Source organism: Sciurus carolinensis, chromosome 4 (genome assembly GCF_902686445.1).
Source record: "Sciurus carolinensis chromosome 4, mSciCar1.2, whole genome shotgun sequence".
NCBI classification, from domain to species: domain Eukaryota; kingdom Metazoa; phylum Chordata; class Mammalia; order Rodentia; family Sciuridae; genus Sciurus; species Sciurus carolinensis.
In genome coordinates this window covers 177,064,543-177,080,241 of record NC_062216.1, presented here as the reverse complement: position 1 = coordinate 177,080,241, position 15,699 = coordinate 177,064,543, and the positions used below count along the sequence as shown (strand labels likewise).

The following is a 15,699-nucleotide window of genomic DNA, read 5'->3' as shown; positions in this document are numbered from 1 at the left end:
AAATGTCAAAATGAGGCAGGAATATGGGGTTAAAGTTTAAATTGGTGACAAAAGGCACTAAATGCTCTATGCTTAAGATGGATGGTCAAAAGCCCTAGCCAAATGTATCCATTGTTCAAAATAAGAAAAAAAAATCAATTGATGTAAGCAGATGTGACCACACCCGAAAGTAACCAGGACCCTCATTTGAATTCAGTTCTGTGTTAAAACCCAGGGGCTGGGCTAGGAATATAGCTCAGTTGGTAGAGTGCTGACCTGGCAAGCACTAAGACCCTGAGTTCAATCCCCAGCACCCAGGGGAAAGACCTAACGATTTGAGACATATTTATGATCATGTGCAAAACGGTGCAAGTGCACTAAGAGACTGAAACATAATCATTAATATTGCTATGTAACCTATAAGTATGCTAATTTCTGATACACAACCGACTTCCTTGCCCTTCTGCCAATGGAGAAGAGCCACCTCTCCTGGTTTCTCTGCTTATGGGTAACCACCTTGCTATATTAATCAATGCAATAAACCCTCTCTTTATTAGCCCTGACTGATTTCAGTCCTTTAACACGAGCTACATAATCCGCTGAGTCGGTGATAGAAAGACAAGAAATTTGCTCAAATTTACCCATCGGAGAATTACAACCTGTAGCTACCTCCTCGTCATATACATCCAAAGCTGATGGCCCTCCCTCCACTCTCCGGGGCCTATGGGCGCGATCACCCAGCCCTGTCCCGGTCCAAACCCACTCCAGACCCCTAGCAGCTAAGCCAGGGTGCGCAGGGGCCGGACGCCACACCCTGGCCCGCCAGCCGCCAGGCACTACGCCAGCCACCCCACGCCCAGGGGGTCCTTCGGGCACTCTACCGGGCAGCCCTCCTCGGGGTCCTGGCGCGGTTGCGTAGCAGCTGCAGGGACGCTGCCCAGCCGGAAGCGGAGGACGGTGCGCCTCGAGCTGTGAGCTGGGCTGGCCGGTGGACCCGGAGAGGCTACGGGTCAGAGAGCGGTGACGTCCCTGGTGTCTCCAGCCGTCTCCCTGGACCGCACGTGAGGACGAGGCCTCCTGGGGATGCCTTGGTCTCTGGGACCCGCCCCTCGGAGCAGTTCGTGGGCCCTGGGCGGAGGGAGGGCTGGGGAAGGGTCAGTGCGGCCGAGCGGTGGGTGCCCAGAAGTTTTGAATGAAAGAGAGCTTGTCCCCTGCATCGCGAGGACAGCGTCAGCCATTGAAGGTCTTCGAGCGCACAGCGATAGGTTAGGTTTGGCTTTCGAATAGATCGCTTCGCTCACAGAAAGGAAGTGGAAGGAGCAGAGACCTCACCGTGCTCACCAAGCATCTGCCACTTCCCAGACACTGCACTGACGGCCGAGAGTACCGCAGTGAACAAGGCTCAGTTCCTGCTTGTGCAAAGGCAATAACTGTGCTGGCACAAGCAACCCGTGTGCATACCTCTGACTCCGCAGCAGACTTTATGGGTGTGTCTCATACCCGCTGAACCCAGTGCGAGGTCTGCCCAGGGTAAATGCTAAGTAAGTGACAATTAGTGTTGTTAGGTCATCATCAGAGTATCATTTCTGTGTGCCCAGGCATCTAAGGATCTTAGGAATGTTTGCAGTCCCATATTCGGGTGTGAGGGGAGTAGAACAGTCTAAAGATGATTTTATACATGGGTATACATGGCGCTGGATGGTGTGATGTCTTGTATAGATGGGAATGTGAAGAGCAGCAGTTGTGATGGGCAGGACTGTAGCACTTGGGTTAACATGTAACTTGCCTGCAGGCCTTCATCTATTTACAGGTCTGGCAGTCAATTACATGTCTGAATCCGGCACTAAGGGGAGCATTCTCCATGTAGTTTAGTATCCTCAGCATTTAGGAGATGCTTGAACCTACTAGAGGGTTTTAAAAATATCTCCTGTAGAAGAGGGTTTGAGGAATATCCACATTGAAGAGGGTGAGGCAGCTGCTGATTGCAGCAGGATGGAAGATCAGGAGAGGTGAAATTTGTGAGGGTAGATAGTCAGGAATGTGGGTTAGGCATCTTTGGCTACATCATTTAGTGATAAGAACTCAGATTGGTTTTGCCTGACAGTGTCTCATACTTATCATGTCACATGGGTACTATTTTTATCATTGTTTGACATATAAGAAAACCCATATGTTGTACTTGTAAAGCTTCAGCATGTCAGGTGGGAAGTGTGGCCTGAGCATACTTGCAGTAGGGAGATAACATAGAATCTTGTGGGATGAGGTTACAACCGTGAGGCCTAGCATGTACCAGTCAAGTCAGTGGTAAAGGGAGAAAGATGTGTGTCCTTGGGCTTCTTTTTCCCATCTAGGAGGAGGAAGAAATAGATTTGGTTGAGGGGACTTCTTATGTCTAATCGTAATCTCTTGTTGACCTTCCCAGGCAGTGACAAGACCACCTACCTGGGCCTTTACAACTGAGAGCCAATGGCAGGGGATAGAACCAAACCCTGTGACCTGGACCAAGAGAAATATGATGCTGATGACAACGTGAAGATCATCTGCCTGGGGGACAGTGCAGTGGGCAAGTCCAAGTATGTTGGGAGATTAGGAAAGAAAGACCAGGCCCAATGGATCTGGGTTGTTAGTAAAGTCCTCCAGAGGCAGAGGACCATGACTTCTATTGGCTGGTGAGGGAGCAGTCTTGACTGGAACCCAGGTGTGCACAGGGGAACAAAGGAATCACATCAGCAGATGTGTGTGTTGAGGGAGTGAGGAGTGAGTCAAAAGGATAGAGGAATTAGAATGTTTTCCATGAGTCCTGACAGAAGGTACAGAGCAGGTTACCCTAGAGACTATTGACATAGTCCAGGATGATGAGGCGAGAACTAAGGAACTTCTGTATGAAGCATGTGGGCTGAGGGACTATGGGCCTGAGGCAGTGGGACTGAAGAGAAGAAAGTGACAGATTGGTTACAGGTGGTAAAGATGCTTTCTTGGAGCAACTCACCGAGACTGAAAAGTATGGATAGCAATCACAATTGACTTACTCTATTGACTTCAGTACCTATCTGATCTACTGTGGAACTCTGCCTACTGGTGAGGAGAGGCTATGCAGCGCTGGCCACTTGTCTCCATGACACGTCCTACTTCTCACCTGTTTAGAACTGGTGAGAGCACATGCCCATTCACCTTCCCAGGATGAGGTAGAGTTGTCCCCGCTTAGATGTCTGTGTTAGTCTTACCTCCCAGAAGCTCCCAGCCCACCTCATTTTCTACCTTGGGCTCAGGTAGCTATAAAGAATTTGGAAGGAGCTCTGCTGTTTTTAGGCCATCTTCATGAATGCATGTTCCCTCTCTTCCCCACTCCACACTCACACACTGCAGCTCTCCTTTAGCATTTTTACAGTTGCTTTGACCTCCTTAACAATGTCCCATATAACAAAAGTGATGTGGATGTTATACTTTAGGAAAGTTATCCAATAAATAACAGTCCCTTTATCCCCACTGGAGTGTAGAACTGACAAGAGAGAACATGATTGGAAGGCACGTGGGGAGTAGATTGTCAGCTTACTAACTGGTGGACCTTTGGGAGAAGACAACCTGGTGTGAGATCCAATGGGACCTGCCTGCAAAGTCAGTGCTACCCAGCCCTCCATCCTCATTTAAAACTGTACCAAAAAGAGTCTAAGTAGTTAACAGGACATCAAAGATTACCATAGCACTGACTTCCATGAGGTTTAGAAGATAAGCTAACCCCCTTTCCCTGGCAATATCTCATGTAAAATGTCCCACAGGTAGAGACCAGGATGAAAACTGTGTATCTGAAGGAAGATAGGTAGGAGAGAAAAATCTTGGTTTCATTTCACTGGAACTCTATGCAAGATTTTAAGTATCTGTAAATTCAGGAGAAAACCCCCATTCAGAAGCTAATTAATGGGCTTGCCTTGCATGTGTGAGGCACTGGGTTAGATTCTCAGCACCGCATATAAATACATAAAAGCATAAAGGCCCATCGACAATTAAAATATTTTTTAAGAAAAAAGCTAATTAATGCCTGTCTTCTTCATATCTGGGGGCATCTATCTCTGCACAGCCTCAGTTCCAGAGGGTTTTGAAGCTGTGCTACCTTCTTGCAGTTTAGAAATTTACAGTAGTGGTAGCACAGATCAACAGGCCTTCTTAAAGAGCCCTTTTTTCCTCATGCAGCATATTTGCTATTTTAGATGCCATTTTCCCTATGAACACCCCAGGACTCCATTGAGTGTGGGCTCTAATGATGTAGCTCCCACCCCCCCAGGCATCCTGGACCTGGAACTGCCTCCTAGCAGGGTGTTCCCTTCATTCCTATATGTGCCACCTTTCTGCATCAGATGCCTTTGAGAGGAGATATCCTGACAACACTTGAGCCAGCCAGCTCAGAGAGGTCTTGCATGGACCCCTTTTTACTGTCAAATGCTCAGCACTAGTCAGCACCAGTCAGACCCTGCTCCATATATAAGAACCCTCCCTTTGTTCACTTACCACGGCACCTGGCTGGGTTCACTTAGCATAATGCTTTCAAGGTTCATCCATGACATAGACTGTATCAGAACTTATTCCTTTTATGACAGAATAGTATTGGTTATATCTCTACACCACCCTGTTCTTGGGTTCCTCCTATAGGCACATGAGTTGTTTCTGTCTTTTGGATATTCCCAATGTCTGTTGGATTCCCTGCAGTCAGGTTTCTGGGCATATACCTAGGAGTGACTCTTTGACTTTATGAGGAGCTGCCAGATTGTTCTCCACTGCAGCTGCATCATTTCACGCTCCCACTGACAATGCACAGAGGTTCTGATTTCTCCACAACCTCACCCACCTTCTTTTCCACTTCTGTGATGTTAGCCATTCATCTCATTGTGGTTTTGATTTTCATTTCCCAGGAGTAATGAAGCTGAGCATCCTTTGCTGTTCTTATTGATCATTTGTGTATTTACTTTAGAGAAATATCCCATGTTTAAATTGGGTTGTTTAGGGGTTTTGTGATGTTGTAGGGCATCTTTATATATTCTGCTTACTAAACTCCTATCAAATATATGATTTTCAAGTATTTTCTCTCATTCTTTGAGTTTTCTTTTCATTTACTTGATAGTTTCCTTTGATGCACCAGAGTTTTTAATTTTGATGATTCCAATTTACTCATTTTTTTTCTTTCGAGTTTTTGGTATCATATTTAAGAAATCATTCCAAATCCAAGGTCATGAAGACTTTCCCCCTGTATTTTCTCCTAAGAGTTTAATAGTTTTAGCACTTTAGGTCTTTATTTTCACTTGATTTTTGTTAAATTTTGTGTTTGGGATGGGATAAGGGTCCGCACTCTTTCTTTTGCTTGTTTTTGAGCGCCATTTATTGAAGAGACTGTCCTTTCCCACTGGATGGTCTTGGCACCCTTGTCAAAAATCAGTTGACCACACATGGAGGTTTTATTTCTGGCTTCTCTTCTGTCCCATTGGCTTACACGTCTATGTGGCACTGTTTTGATTACTGCACATTTGTGGTTTAGATGTGAAATCAGGAAGTGTCGGTCCTCCAACTTTGCTTTCCTTTTTCAAGATTGCTTTGGCTACTTGGAATCCCTTAGAATTCCATAAGAGTTTAAGGATGTGCATTCTATTTCTACAAAAAAAAAGCCATTTTGATTTTGAAAGAGATTGCATTGGATGTGTAAATTACTTTGGGTGGTATTGTCTACCAAACATGAAGTCTTCAAGTTCACGGATACAGAAGTTTTTCCATTTATTTAGGTCTGGTTTGATTTTTCAGCGACACTTTGTAGTTTTCAGTGTTGCGAGCCTGCTGTCTCCTTGATTAAATTTATTTCTAAGTATTTTATTCTTTTTCATGGAATTGTAAAAGGAATTATTTCCTTTCCTCGTTATTCATTGCAAGTGAATAGAGGTGCAGTTACTTTTTGTGTGTTGGTTTTATATCCTTCACTTTTGGTAAATTTTTTTCAGTCTTTTTTGGTGTTCTTAATTGTGTTTCTGCCTTTCTGTTTTGGAAGAATTTTGCTTCCTTCTTGCATAGGTGTACTGGCTAGAGTTTCCAGTATAGCGCTGAATAGAAGCATGGAGCATGTGTCCTTGCCTTATTCCTGAACTTGGGGGAAGGCTTAACAATCTCCCACCACTGAGTGTGACATCAGCTGTGAGTTTTTCTTATATGGCTTTACTCTGCTGAGGAATTAATTGGAGGTAATCAAAAGAGTAGAAAAAATAAGAAATAGAGAAATAAAAAAATAGAGAAAAAAAATCAGTGAAACTAAAAGTTGGTTCTTTAACCAGACTGACCAGGAAAAAAGAGAAAAGAGAAATGAAGCTGAGTACATGAATACTCACTTCACAGAAATGAAAATGATGTACAGAGAATACTGTGAGCCACCGCATGCCAATGAATGTGGTAACTTCCTGGTTGCCTGAGTGATTTCTCATAAAGTGGTGTTTGAGATGTATTATCCTTTGTCTGCATCCGTTGAAATGATCATCTGATTATTTTTCTTTCATTCCACTCAGGTGATGTATTAGGTTGCTCAGTTTTCTTACCCTTGTATTCCACGGACTAATACCCCTTGGTTATGGCACATAATCCTTTTAATGTCCTGGATTTGAGTTGCTAGTATTTTGAGGGTTTCTGCTACCTGCAGTTTTCTTTTCTTGTACCTTCATTAGCTTTGATCAAGGCAATGCTGGCCTCACAGAAAAAAATAGGCAGTGTTCCTCCTCTCTATAATTTTTGGGAGCCTTTGAGTAGGTTTGCTGTAAACACTTTGAATGGTTGCTAGAATTAACCAATGAAGTCGTCTAGTCCTGGGCTTTTCTTTTGGGTAGGTTTTTATTTTGATGCAGGATCTCACTAAGTTGCCCATCTGGCCTTGAATTTTTTTTTCCTGCCTTCCTATAGTTACTTAAACTTTTTTAAAAATTGATTTTCATTTATCTATAGTTATTGAGGGTACCTCTCTGTGTGGCTCCTGTGTTGGTGGTTTTAGGTATCACATATGTGAATGCACCTTACCAGTCTGCAGACCTTTGGAGTGAAGCATCACAACCCTGCCTGCTTTTACATCCTTTACGCACCTCTGTTTAACTGTAATACTGTTTCCTCTGTGTAACTGAGACCTCCATCAGTGTTACAATGTTTGCTTTAAACATTAAAAATGAATTTTTTGAAAAACATTAAAAATAGATTTTTTGAAAATTTTAAAGGAGAGAAGACATTCTATTGTATTTCCAGTATTTTTCCTTGTCGCTTTCCTTGTCGACCCGGAGACGTGATGGGTGGCAAGCTTCTTTATTAACAACAGATTCTTCTTCCCTTTTGGGGGAAGCTACACCTCACTATATGCCTCCAAGCGACCAATCATCATACAGAGCACGAGGGGAGAGCGTGGACAGATACAGGCAGCATATACAGGCATGCAGTGTCCATGAGGGGGCCTCAACCAATCACTGAAACTTCCTCAAGCGACATCAGTTGTTTGCGCACAAGCTAGCTACACTCAACCACACTGGCATCCTGCCAGGCGCCATCTTGGCCTTGCCACACCTATGGCCAGGGGTCCGGCCGAAACCCCGACATTTCCTTACCTAGTTCTTTCTTCCTGATATTCCAAGTTGCCTTCTTTTATCATTTCCTTTCTGTTTCCAGATTTTCCTTTATCCACTCTTTTAGGGTAGCCTGCTGGAAACAAATTCTTACTCCTTCATGTGAAAAAAAAAAAAAAAAGAAAAAGAAAAAAAACAAAAACTCAATTTCTCCTTTATTCTCAAGAATTTTCACTGCATTTAGAATTCTGGGTTGACAGTTCCTGTCTTCGAGTACTTGAGAAGTATGTGTCATTTCCTGTGGCCCCAGTAGTTTATGATGAGGGATCATTTAGTGTTTTTTCCCCTAAAGATAAGTAAACCTTGCTTCTCTCCCTCCCTCCCTCCTCCTCCCCTCTTTCTTCTCTCCCTCCCTCCCACCTCCTCCCCTCTTTATCCCCTCCCTCCCTCCTCCCCTCTCTCTCTGCTCCCTCCCACCCTCACCCTCACCCTCGCCCTTGCCCTTGCCCTGCTTTCAAGGTTTTTTCTGTGTCTCCAGAGTTTAGGAGCTGACTAAACAGTGTCCTATTGTGGATTTCTTTGGATTTATTTTGTTCGACATATGTTCAACCTCTGGACTTCCTAGGTTTATGTCTTTTGCCAAATTTAGGAAATTTTTAAGTGTTATTTCTTCTATTTTCCAGTCTGGTCTTCTTTTTCCTTTCCTTTGGAGATTTCAGTGACAAACATCATTTTATAGTTCACAGGTCCCTCAGGACCTGTTCCCGTTTTCCACTCTACTTTCTCACTATTGTCCATGTTGGGGAATTTCTTTTGCTCTGTTCTAAAGTTCAGTGATTTTTTTTTTTTTTTTTGTAGTTGTAGATGGACAGAATGCCTTTATTTTATTTGTTTTTATTTTTGTGTGGTACTAAGGATCAAACCCAGCGCCTCACACACGCTAGACAAGTGCTCTACCACCGAGCCACAACCCCAGCCCTCAGTGATTCTTGTTTGACATAAGTTATTTATAAGTGGTTTTATATGTCTGATTGTTATTTATAAGTTGATTATTATTTATATGTTTGATTATCTTTCAGTTTTAAAATACAAGGGTGTTAAAATTTGTTTTTTTAAATAATTGTGTTGTGATAGAATCTTGATTAGATCTTTTGGGGGAGGGTGGTTTTCTTTCTTTTCTTTTTTTTAGTTGGTGGCAGTGTATGTGAAAGCCATAAAAGGATTCAGAGAGGTGCCTGGATTTGGGGGTCTGCATTAAGCTTATTGACTGTGCTCACATTCACACGTTCAGGGGGTGACTGAGCCCCACTGCACCTCTGTATGCCCTATTCATTGGGCAGCAAGCAACAAGCTTGAGAACTGCTCTGGTCCACATTTCATTCTGATTGAGGGAGAATAAAATAACTAGTACCTCAGTTGCTGTGTGTACAAAGTAGAAAGGGAGAAAGAAATATGAGATGGATAGAACTGCTTCCCTACTATAAGCAGTCCTCAGGGTCAATCTCACTGCTTGGATTGAGTTTGAGCAAAGTCCTTAGGACCTCCAGAATCTTGGGGAAATGGCTTTTCAGTGGAGGCTAGTCTTTCTGGCCTCAGTTTCCCTGTGCAGAAAACAGCATGCTGAGGTAGAAATCATGAATCTAAGAGCCTCGCATGGACTGGTCTGTGTACTCATACTGACACGAGTCTAGGTTGGGGACTTCACCTAGAAACCATTTGGCTGGAAGTTAATAGGAGAGAGGGGGAAGCCACATGTGACTTCCAGGTTGTCATCCTGACACTACCTAATGACTGCCTTGAACACTCCCTTGCAGACTCATGGAGAGATTTCTCATGAATGGATTGTATCCTTCAAGGCTGGAGAGGCCCCTTGCTCCTGTACTCTTCCCACTCTGATGCATCTCCACCTCCATCCACCAGGGAAGAGCAGAGGGCAAATGAATGCTTGGCTTTCCTTCACACTGCCTACTCACCGGGTAACCTGCATGCCATCACATGATCAGTGCCATCTCTTTTGGAACTCGGTCATATTTGGCTTTATTTTGTATTAGGAAGGTGGTAAGAATGGCTGATAACACCTGATCTGGATCAAATGTTTGGATTCAGATCCTCCCTCCTTCATAGCTCTCCCTTAACCTCTGACCTCAGAGCTCAGGCTCCATAAGGTTTAATAAGTCTCTGATAGGAATGAACTTTGTAGAATATAAACTTCTGTCTTCTCTTCCATGAATTGTTGCATTGCTTATGTTGGAATGAGGCCCTCTCTGCAACTCCCAGGTTGGCCCACTTAGAACCAAGAGTGAGAAGACCTCCAGAGCCTGTTGCTTCCTGCCCTGGCACTGTAAGGCTGAAGTCAGTTGCTCTCAGATCTTAGTATTTTTGTCCACCTCATAGCAAATGCTCCTGTGCACCCAGCCTAACTGCTGGCTCTGCTAGTTACAATATCCAGCATCTTTTTGCTTCAGGAGGCATTATGCCCCAGACTTTTTGTTAGGGTTTCACACACAGGCAAACTTTGGTTTATAAACAGCTTATCAGCTGTCTGGTTTGTGGGTGCCTTTTTCCAGGGAATAGCCATGTTGCTGCCTAGGGTTAGGGTTTCCTTTCTAGGCTACAAGAGTTCTATCCATATAGAAGGCATCCACAGTTGTCTTTTTCAGCTCTCTAGTGCCACTTAAGACAGCTTCTCTGAAATCCTGGTCCAGGTGTACTTCAGAACTTGATGGCCAGGGCACACTCCCAGCCCCTGCCACCCTCCTATTGGAGTGTGTGCCAGTGAGAGCCTCATTCTCCATCTACAAAATTCATTCATTTAAAATCTAAGTAAATGAAAAGAAAAGAGGGAGAGGGTTCATTCCATCAACCCAAGCACCAAATACCTCCCTCCCTGCCCCTTTCTTAGCTACCATTATTCATCTTTGCTCCTTAACCTGTGTGCAGCCAGCCACAGCAGCTGTCCACATATGCTCTGACTCTGTATAAGCACACGGCCACTGTGGACGGCAAGACCATCCTCGTGGGTGAGCAGCATAGGCTCAGGCCACACTGAGCCTCAAGGGGAAGGAAGTGGGAGAGGAAGACAGGTTTGAGGAGGTCCATGGAGGGAGTCAAGGCAGGAGGTGAGAGAGCCAGGAAGGGAAGAAGGGACACTGCCTCTAACCCCAACACCAGGCCTGAACCAGCGTACAGGGCAAGGTTCAGAAAGGTGAGGAAAGAGGAGCAGAGGCCTTGACAAGGCAGTAGCTATCTTCATTTCAGGGGTTCTCATTCAGCCAGTGTAAAGAAATAGCATATGTGGCCTAAGCATCATCTGCCATGGGGTTTGACCTTCCATGAGGCAACTCATCCTGCCTGACTATTCACCATCTGTGTTCATGGCACATGGAATTTGAAACTTTGGAGGACCCTGCATCTTGAGTGTGGGGATAAGGGGCACCTACCTTTCCCCTTGTGGGACTTCCTGTCTGCTTTATCCTCCTCCTGGCCCCTGGCCCCTGGCCCTGGCCCAAACACACATACACCTCTCAGTACACCTGGTACACATCCTGAGGACATGTGGAACTGTCTGATGTCTATTCCTTCCCATGCACCTCACATGCACTCACACATGGCACTATCCACATGTGTCATGTTTCTGCACACAGACACCTGTACAGAAATATTTGGGGCATGTGGGTCTGCCCTCCATCCCTGTCAGGCAGTCAGAGCTGTGTTCACATTACAGACTTTTGGGACACGGCAGGCCAGGAGCGGTTCCAGAGCATGCATGCCTCCTACTACCACAAGGCCCACGCCTGCATCATGGTATGAGACCAAATGGGAGGTAAACAAAAGCACTGGGCAGTTCTGCCCTGAGGGGTAAGGCAACAGGGCGCTCAGCAGTCCTGAGCCCTCCTAACCAAGCCCTCTGTCCTGTGAGAGGGAATCAGAGCCACCAAGATTTCAAACCACAGGTGCTTCCCGGAGTTGCTAAGTGAGAACATGCCAGGTAAGCTTGCCTGAGGTGGGGATGGGTAAAGGAAAGGTGAAGAACTGTCATTCTAGGTGAGCAACACCCTCAGGGCTCCAGCAGCAGATCTGACAGAGACAGGGCCACAGCCCTTCTCTGGTTGGGCCCATCCCTCAGAGGAGCTCCCATTGCCCTGCTGCTTCCCAGGGACCGTCCCTCTCAAACCATCCCTCATCTCCTTCCCAGTGTCCCACTGTGCTTCTGGAACATTCTTCAGGATTCCATTCATTGACCAGGATACAGTGAACTCCACAGGAGCACCCAAAGCAGCCTGGAAGGGAATGCCTCCTGGGAATGCCTGCTTGTGGGTTCCCTGGCTCCATTCTCGGGTCATCATTCTTAAATGCTGAAAAGGAATGTGTTTTCATTTTGGGCCACTTAAAACTTTTTCATGAATATTAGTTGTCTATAACATCACGTGTTATAATAACACATAGTCTGGTTTGGGGTTTTTTTGTACTGGGAATTGAACCCAGGGCCTTGTGCACACTAACCACACTTCTGTTTTGATAACAGGGATTGAACCCAGGGGCATTTAACCATTGAGCTACATCCCCAGTCTGTTTGTTTGTTTGTTTGTATGTATGTATGTGTGTATTTTTATTTAAATTTTATTTATTTATAAGACAGGGTCTCACTAAGTTGCTGAGGCTGGCTTTGAACTTGCGATCCTCCTGCCTCAGCCTCCCGAGCCACCGGAATTACTAGCGTGTGCCATGGCACCCAACTTAGCACATATTATAAACTCTACTGCTAAGCCACATTCCCAGCCCAATATACTGGTTTCACACAAAATTGGAACCTGGACGGCATAAAACAACAGTTCTGTACTGGGTCTGGGGTCTCAGCTGAGAAGACCCCCCAGGTACCTCCACACACTGGCAGCCAGCTGGGCCACCAGCAGTAAGTACTTCTCCATGTGACTCCCAGCACTTCATTGGTGTGGGCTGATGTGGGCTTACTCACAGAGTGACCCCAAGACAGCACCCAAGGGAAACCAGCTGAGAGTTGTATTGCTGCTGTGGCTTACCCTGCAGATCTTGTGCCTCACTCTGGCTGCAGTCTCTCCGGTGAGAGCACTTGGGTGGATAAGTTGCTATCACTGTTGGTATTGAAGTCTGCTCTGCCTCCCGTAGCTTTTGGCACCATCCAGCCTTCCAGTCCTGCCTTCCACTTAGTGGTTACCTGCAATATGCACAGACTCATCCTGGCCCTGAGTGACTTTCATTCACCCATAAGGAGCAGCAACAGAGGGCACACAGAAGGAGTTGGTCACCCTCCCTGTCTTCCTTCCAGCTCCTCCCCAGTTCACAGCCTCCCCTGATGTTTGTCATTATATTTGCTCTTTACCCTGAGTGCACACAGCACTCTGCCCACTCTGGCACATGGATTCTTTGCTGTGCACACGCAAGTGCCAATGGGGAAAGATCCAAGTACTGCTGCAGGAGCCTGGCAGCTGGCTGCACCGTGGGCAGAGAACTGTCCCCTCCTGCCCTCTGGTAAGGAAGGGCTCATCACCAGATGACATGAAGCCTTTGAGGATTTCCCAGACTTCTAGTACTGATAACTAAGGATACTGAACAGGTGGTGCAGGGAGGCAGATGGGAGCTGAAGTATGTCCCTTGAGAACTGGAAGGTCACTCCTAGCCCTTTCAATTTCAGTCCTCTCACTTCTCTTCTCTCTCTGGAAGTGGCCTTCTGCCTGTGAAATGTCCATTGGCTCCTCTCAGACCCTCTTCTAAGGGTGCTAGTCTGGGGTCCTGGTCTATGACACCTACTCACACTGTGTGTGTGTCGCCTAGGTGGAGCGCAGAGACGTTGACACACCAGAACACTCTTCTATATCCTTTGCAGGTATTCGATGTGCAGAGGAAAGTCACCTATAAAAACCTGAGTACCTGGTATGCAGAGCTTCGGGAGTTCAGGCCAGAGATCCCATGCATCGTGGTGGCCAACAAAATTGATGGTGGGCCATCCCTGCACCTGGGTGACAGTGATTCATGGGGACCTGTCACCATGTTTCCTCTTCTCTCCTGGGCCAGGCAGCTGTCAGCAATTTGTCAGCTGAGCCATCCTTGCCCTCTTCCTAAGATACAGAGGACACAATCCTGATCTTTTCTGCCCCACTTGGTGGCACAGGGCCCCCACTCCCTCCAGACCCCTCTCCTTTCCCCAGAACAGATGGCCAATGCCCTACTTCTCTCTGCAGCAGACATAAATGTGACCCAGAAAAACTTCAATTTTGCCAGGAAGTTCTCTCTGCCCCTGTACTTTGTCTCAGCTGCTGATGGCACCAATGTCGTGAAGGTAATGGGAGTCTATAGAAGCAATTCAGTGACGGGGCTGGAACTGTCAGGTGACAGTTACAGGGAGGCTGGGAAGGAAAGGGATGGGAGGGCAGGGCCAGTGAGTGGCAGGGAAGGGAAAGTGTGATGGCCTGGGCTTGATGAGGCAAGTGGCCTTGCATGGGAAAGGGTGAACTCAAGGGTGAGGTGGCCAATTTTAGGTGTGGGTCTCGGGCTTCCTGCCCACTGCCACACTTTTTCCCACCGTCTCCACCTCCCCACAGCTCTTCAATGATGCAATTCGATTAGCTGTGTCTTACAAACAGAATTCCCAGGACTTTATGGATGAGGTTTTGCAGGAGCTTGAGGTAGGTCAGACCAAATCCTAAATGGGATAGGAAAAGCAGGCCTTCTCTTCAGAGATGTAGAATATAACACGATATAATGACTTCTGACTGCCTTTAAGTGTGTCAGATCTAAAGTTGGGCAAATGCAGTGCCAAACCTCACCTGTGACCTCGTTCACAGAACTTCAAGTTGGAGCAGAAAGAGGAGGATGCGCCCAGCCAGGAGCAGAGTGGCAGGACCAAGAGCCCGCTCCCCCCCTGATCAGAGGGCTGCCTCGGGGTGGGGACCTTTTGGAATATCCTTCCAGCTCTGAATGGGGATCTCTCCTGGCCAGCCTCACTCAGCCTCCCACAAACCCACCACCCCATGATACAGGATGAGGTCAGCAACAGCATCCTGGAAAGATGTGAGGTACCCCAGACTGCTCGCAACAGAATCGAGGATCGGTGTCTTTCACATCGCTCACCCTCCCTCAGCTGGGCAGTGGAAGGAACCAAAGAACACACTTGTGTGTCTCTTCACAGTGGACAGATATTTAGGTAGTTGTTTCTTGTTTTTTTTTCTTCCCCAAATTGACCTCAGGAAATATTCTTTGCATTTCTTACAAGAGAATGGTTGCTCATCCCTGATTACCCCAGTCCCGCACTGCAGAATGTGTGGGGCCTTGTCTTTTTTCCTCCTTTAGTCTCCTTAGTCAACTTTTTAGAAGACATTTTTTAAGCAGACAGATGTTCATTTCAAGTTTTTGAACCCCTAAAAATTTCAGGAGCTCTTCTAGATCAGGCCAAGATCACAGGAACAGGTTTGCCATTAAAATTAAATAAAAACTAGTAACAAGTCTAGCTCTACTTGGTCATACAAATACACAGAGGAAAGTAAACAGTACTGACGATAAACAGCCAGGCCACAAGGACACCCATTTGAATGACAAGAAATCAACTTTCAGAACTGCTCCCTTTGAAGCCTCTCCATCAGCTTGGGAGTTATTCCTTAGTTTCTGTAGGACAAGTGAGACGTGCCTCCTGGGGGTGGCCGAGGGCTGCAGAGGAAGAGCTGTCCTATTGCCTTTGAGCCATGTCCAGTGTCTGTGGCTTGCTATTGTGCTTTTATGATCATCTTGGGCATCATTTGCATTGGGGTCCTTAATTTATTTTGTTTGTACTGTTTCTGTTTTTAGTAAAGATTGAAATACAAACATTAAATATACATGTGTGCTTTGTGGTTCTGAGCAAAAAGACACAAAAACAGATCATCAACCAATTAATTAGGGGAGTCTGCCTTGATTTGCCACGGGTAACCCAAGTTAACTTTTGACCAAAGGAGAAATGCAGTGGAATGCAACATTTTAAAAAGAATAGGTATTGATCTGGGAGCTCGAAAACAAATGTTTCCCCTTTATGTAAGTGATTTGCACGTGCTCAGCTTAGATTTCACCTGTTCAGGGATTTTGCAGGTGGAATTTTTTTAATTTAGTTATTATAAATGACTAATAATTTGAAGATTGGTTTGTTTTT

General features: G+C 45.8%; 1 protein-coding gene across 12 annotated transcripts; it reads left to right on the top strand.

The window, feature by feature from the left end:
* Positions 1-910: 910 nt before the first annotated feature.
* Positions 911-15,385, top strand: Rabl2b (RAB, member of RAS oncogene family like 2B). 12 transcript variants are annotated; one of them, XM_047550354.1, is made up of 9 exons: positions 911-1,040; positions 2,406-2,552; positions 9,359-9,388; positions 10,485-10,564; positions 11,269-11,348; positions 13,408-13,519; positions 13,763-13,860; positions 14,123-14,206; positions 14,366-15,385. In XM_047550354.1, the coding sequence occupies exons 2-9, from the start codon at positions 2,446-2,448 to the stop codon at positions 14,444-14,446; spliced, it is 672 nt and encodes a 223-aa protein (XP_047406310.1). In that variant the 5' UTR covers positions 911-1,040; positions 2,406-2,445; the 3' UTR covers positions 14,447-15,385. The 12 variants fall into 12 exon arrangements, with proteins under 12 accessions (XP_047406310.1, XP_047406311.1, XP_047406306.1 ...); XM_047550355.1 differs by having other exon boundaries at positions 2,402-2,552; positions 13,766-13,860; XM_047550350.1 differs by having other exon boundaries at positions 2,402-2,552.
* Positions 15,386-15,699: the final 314 nt, after the last annotated feature.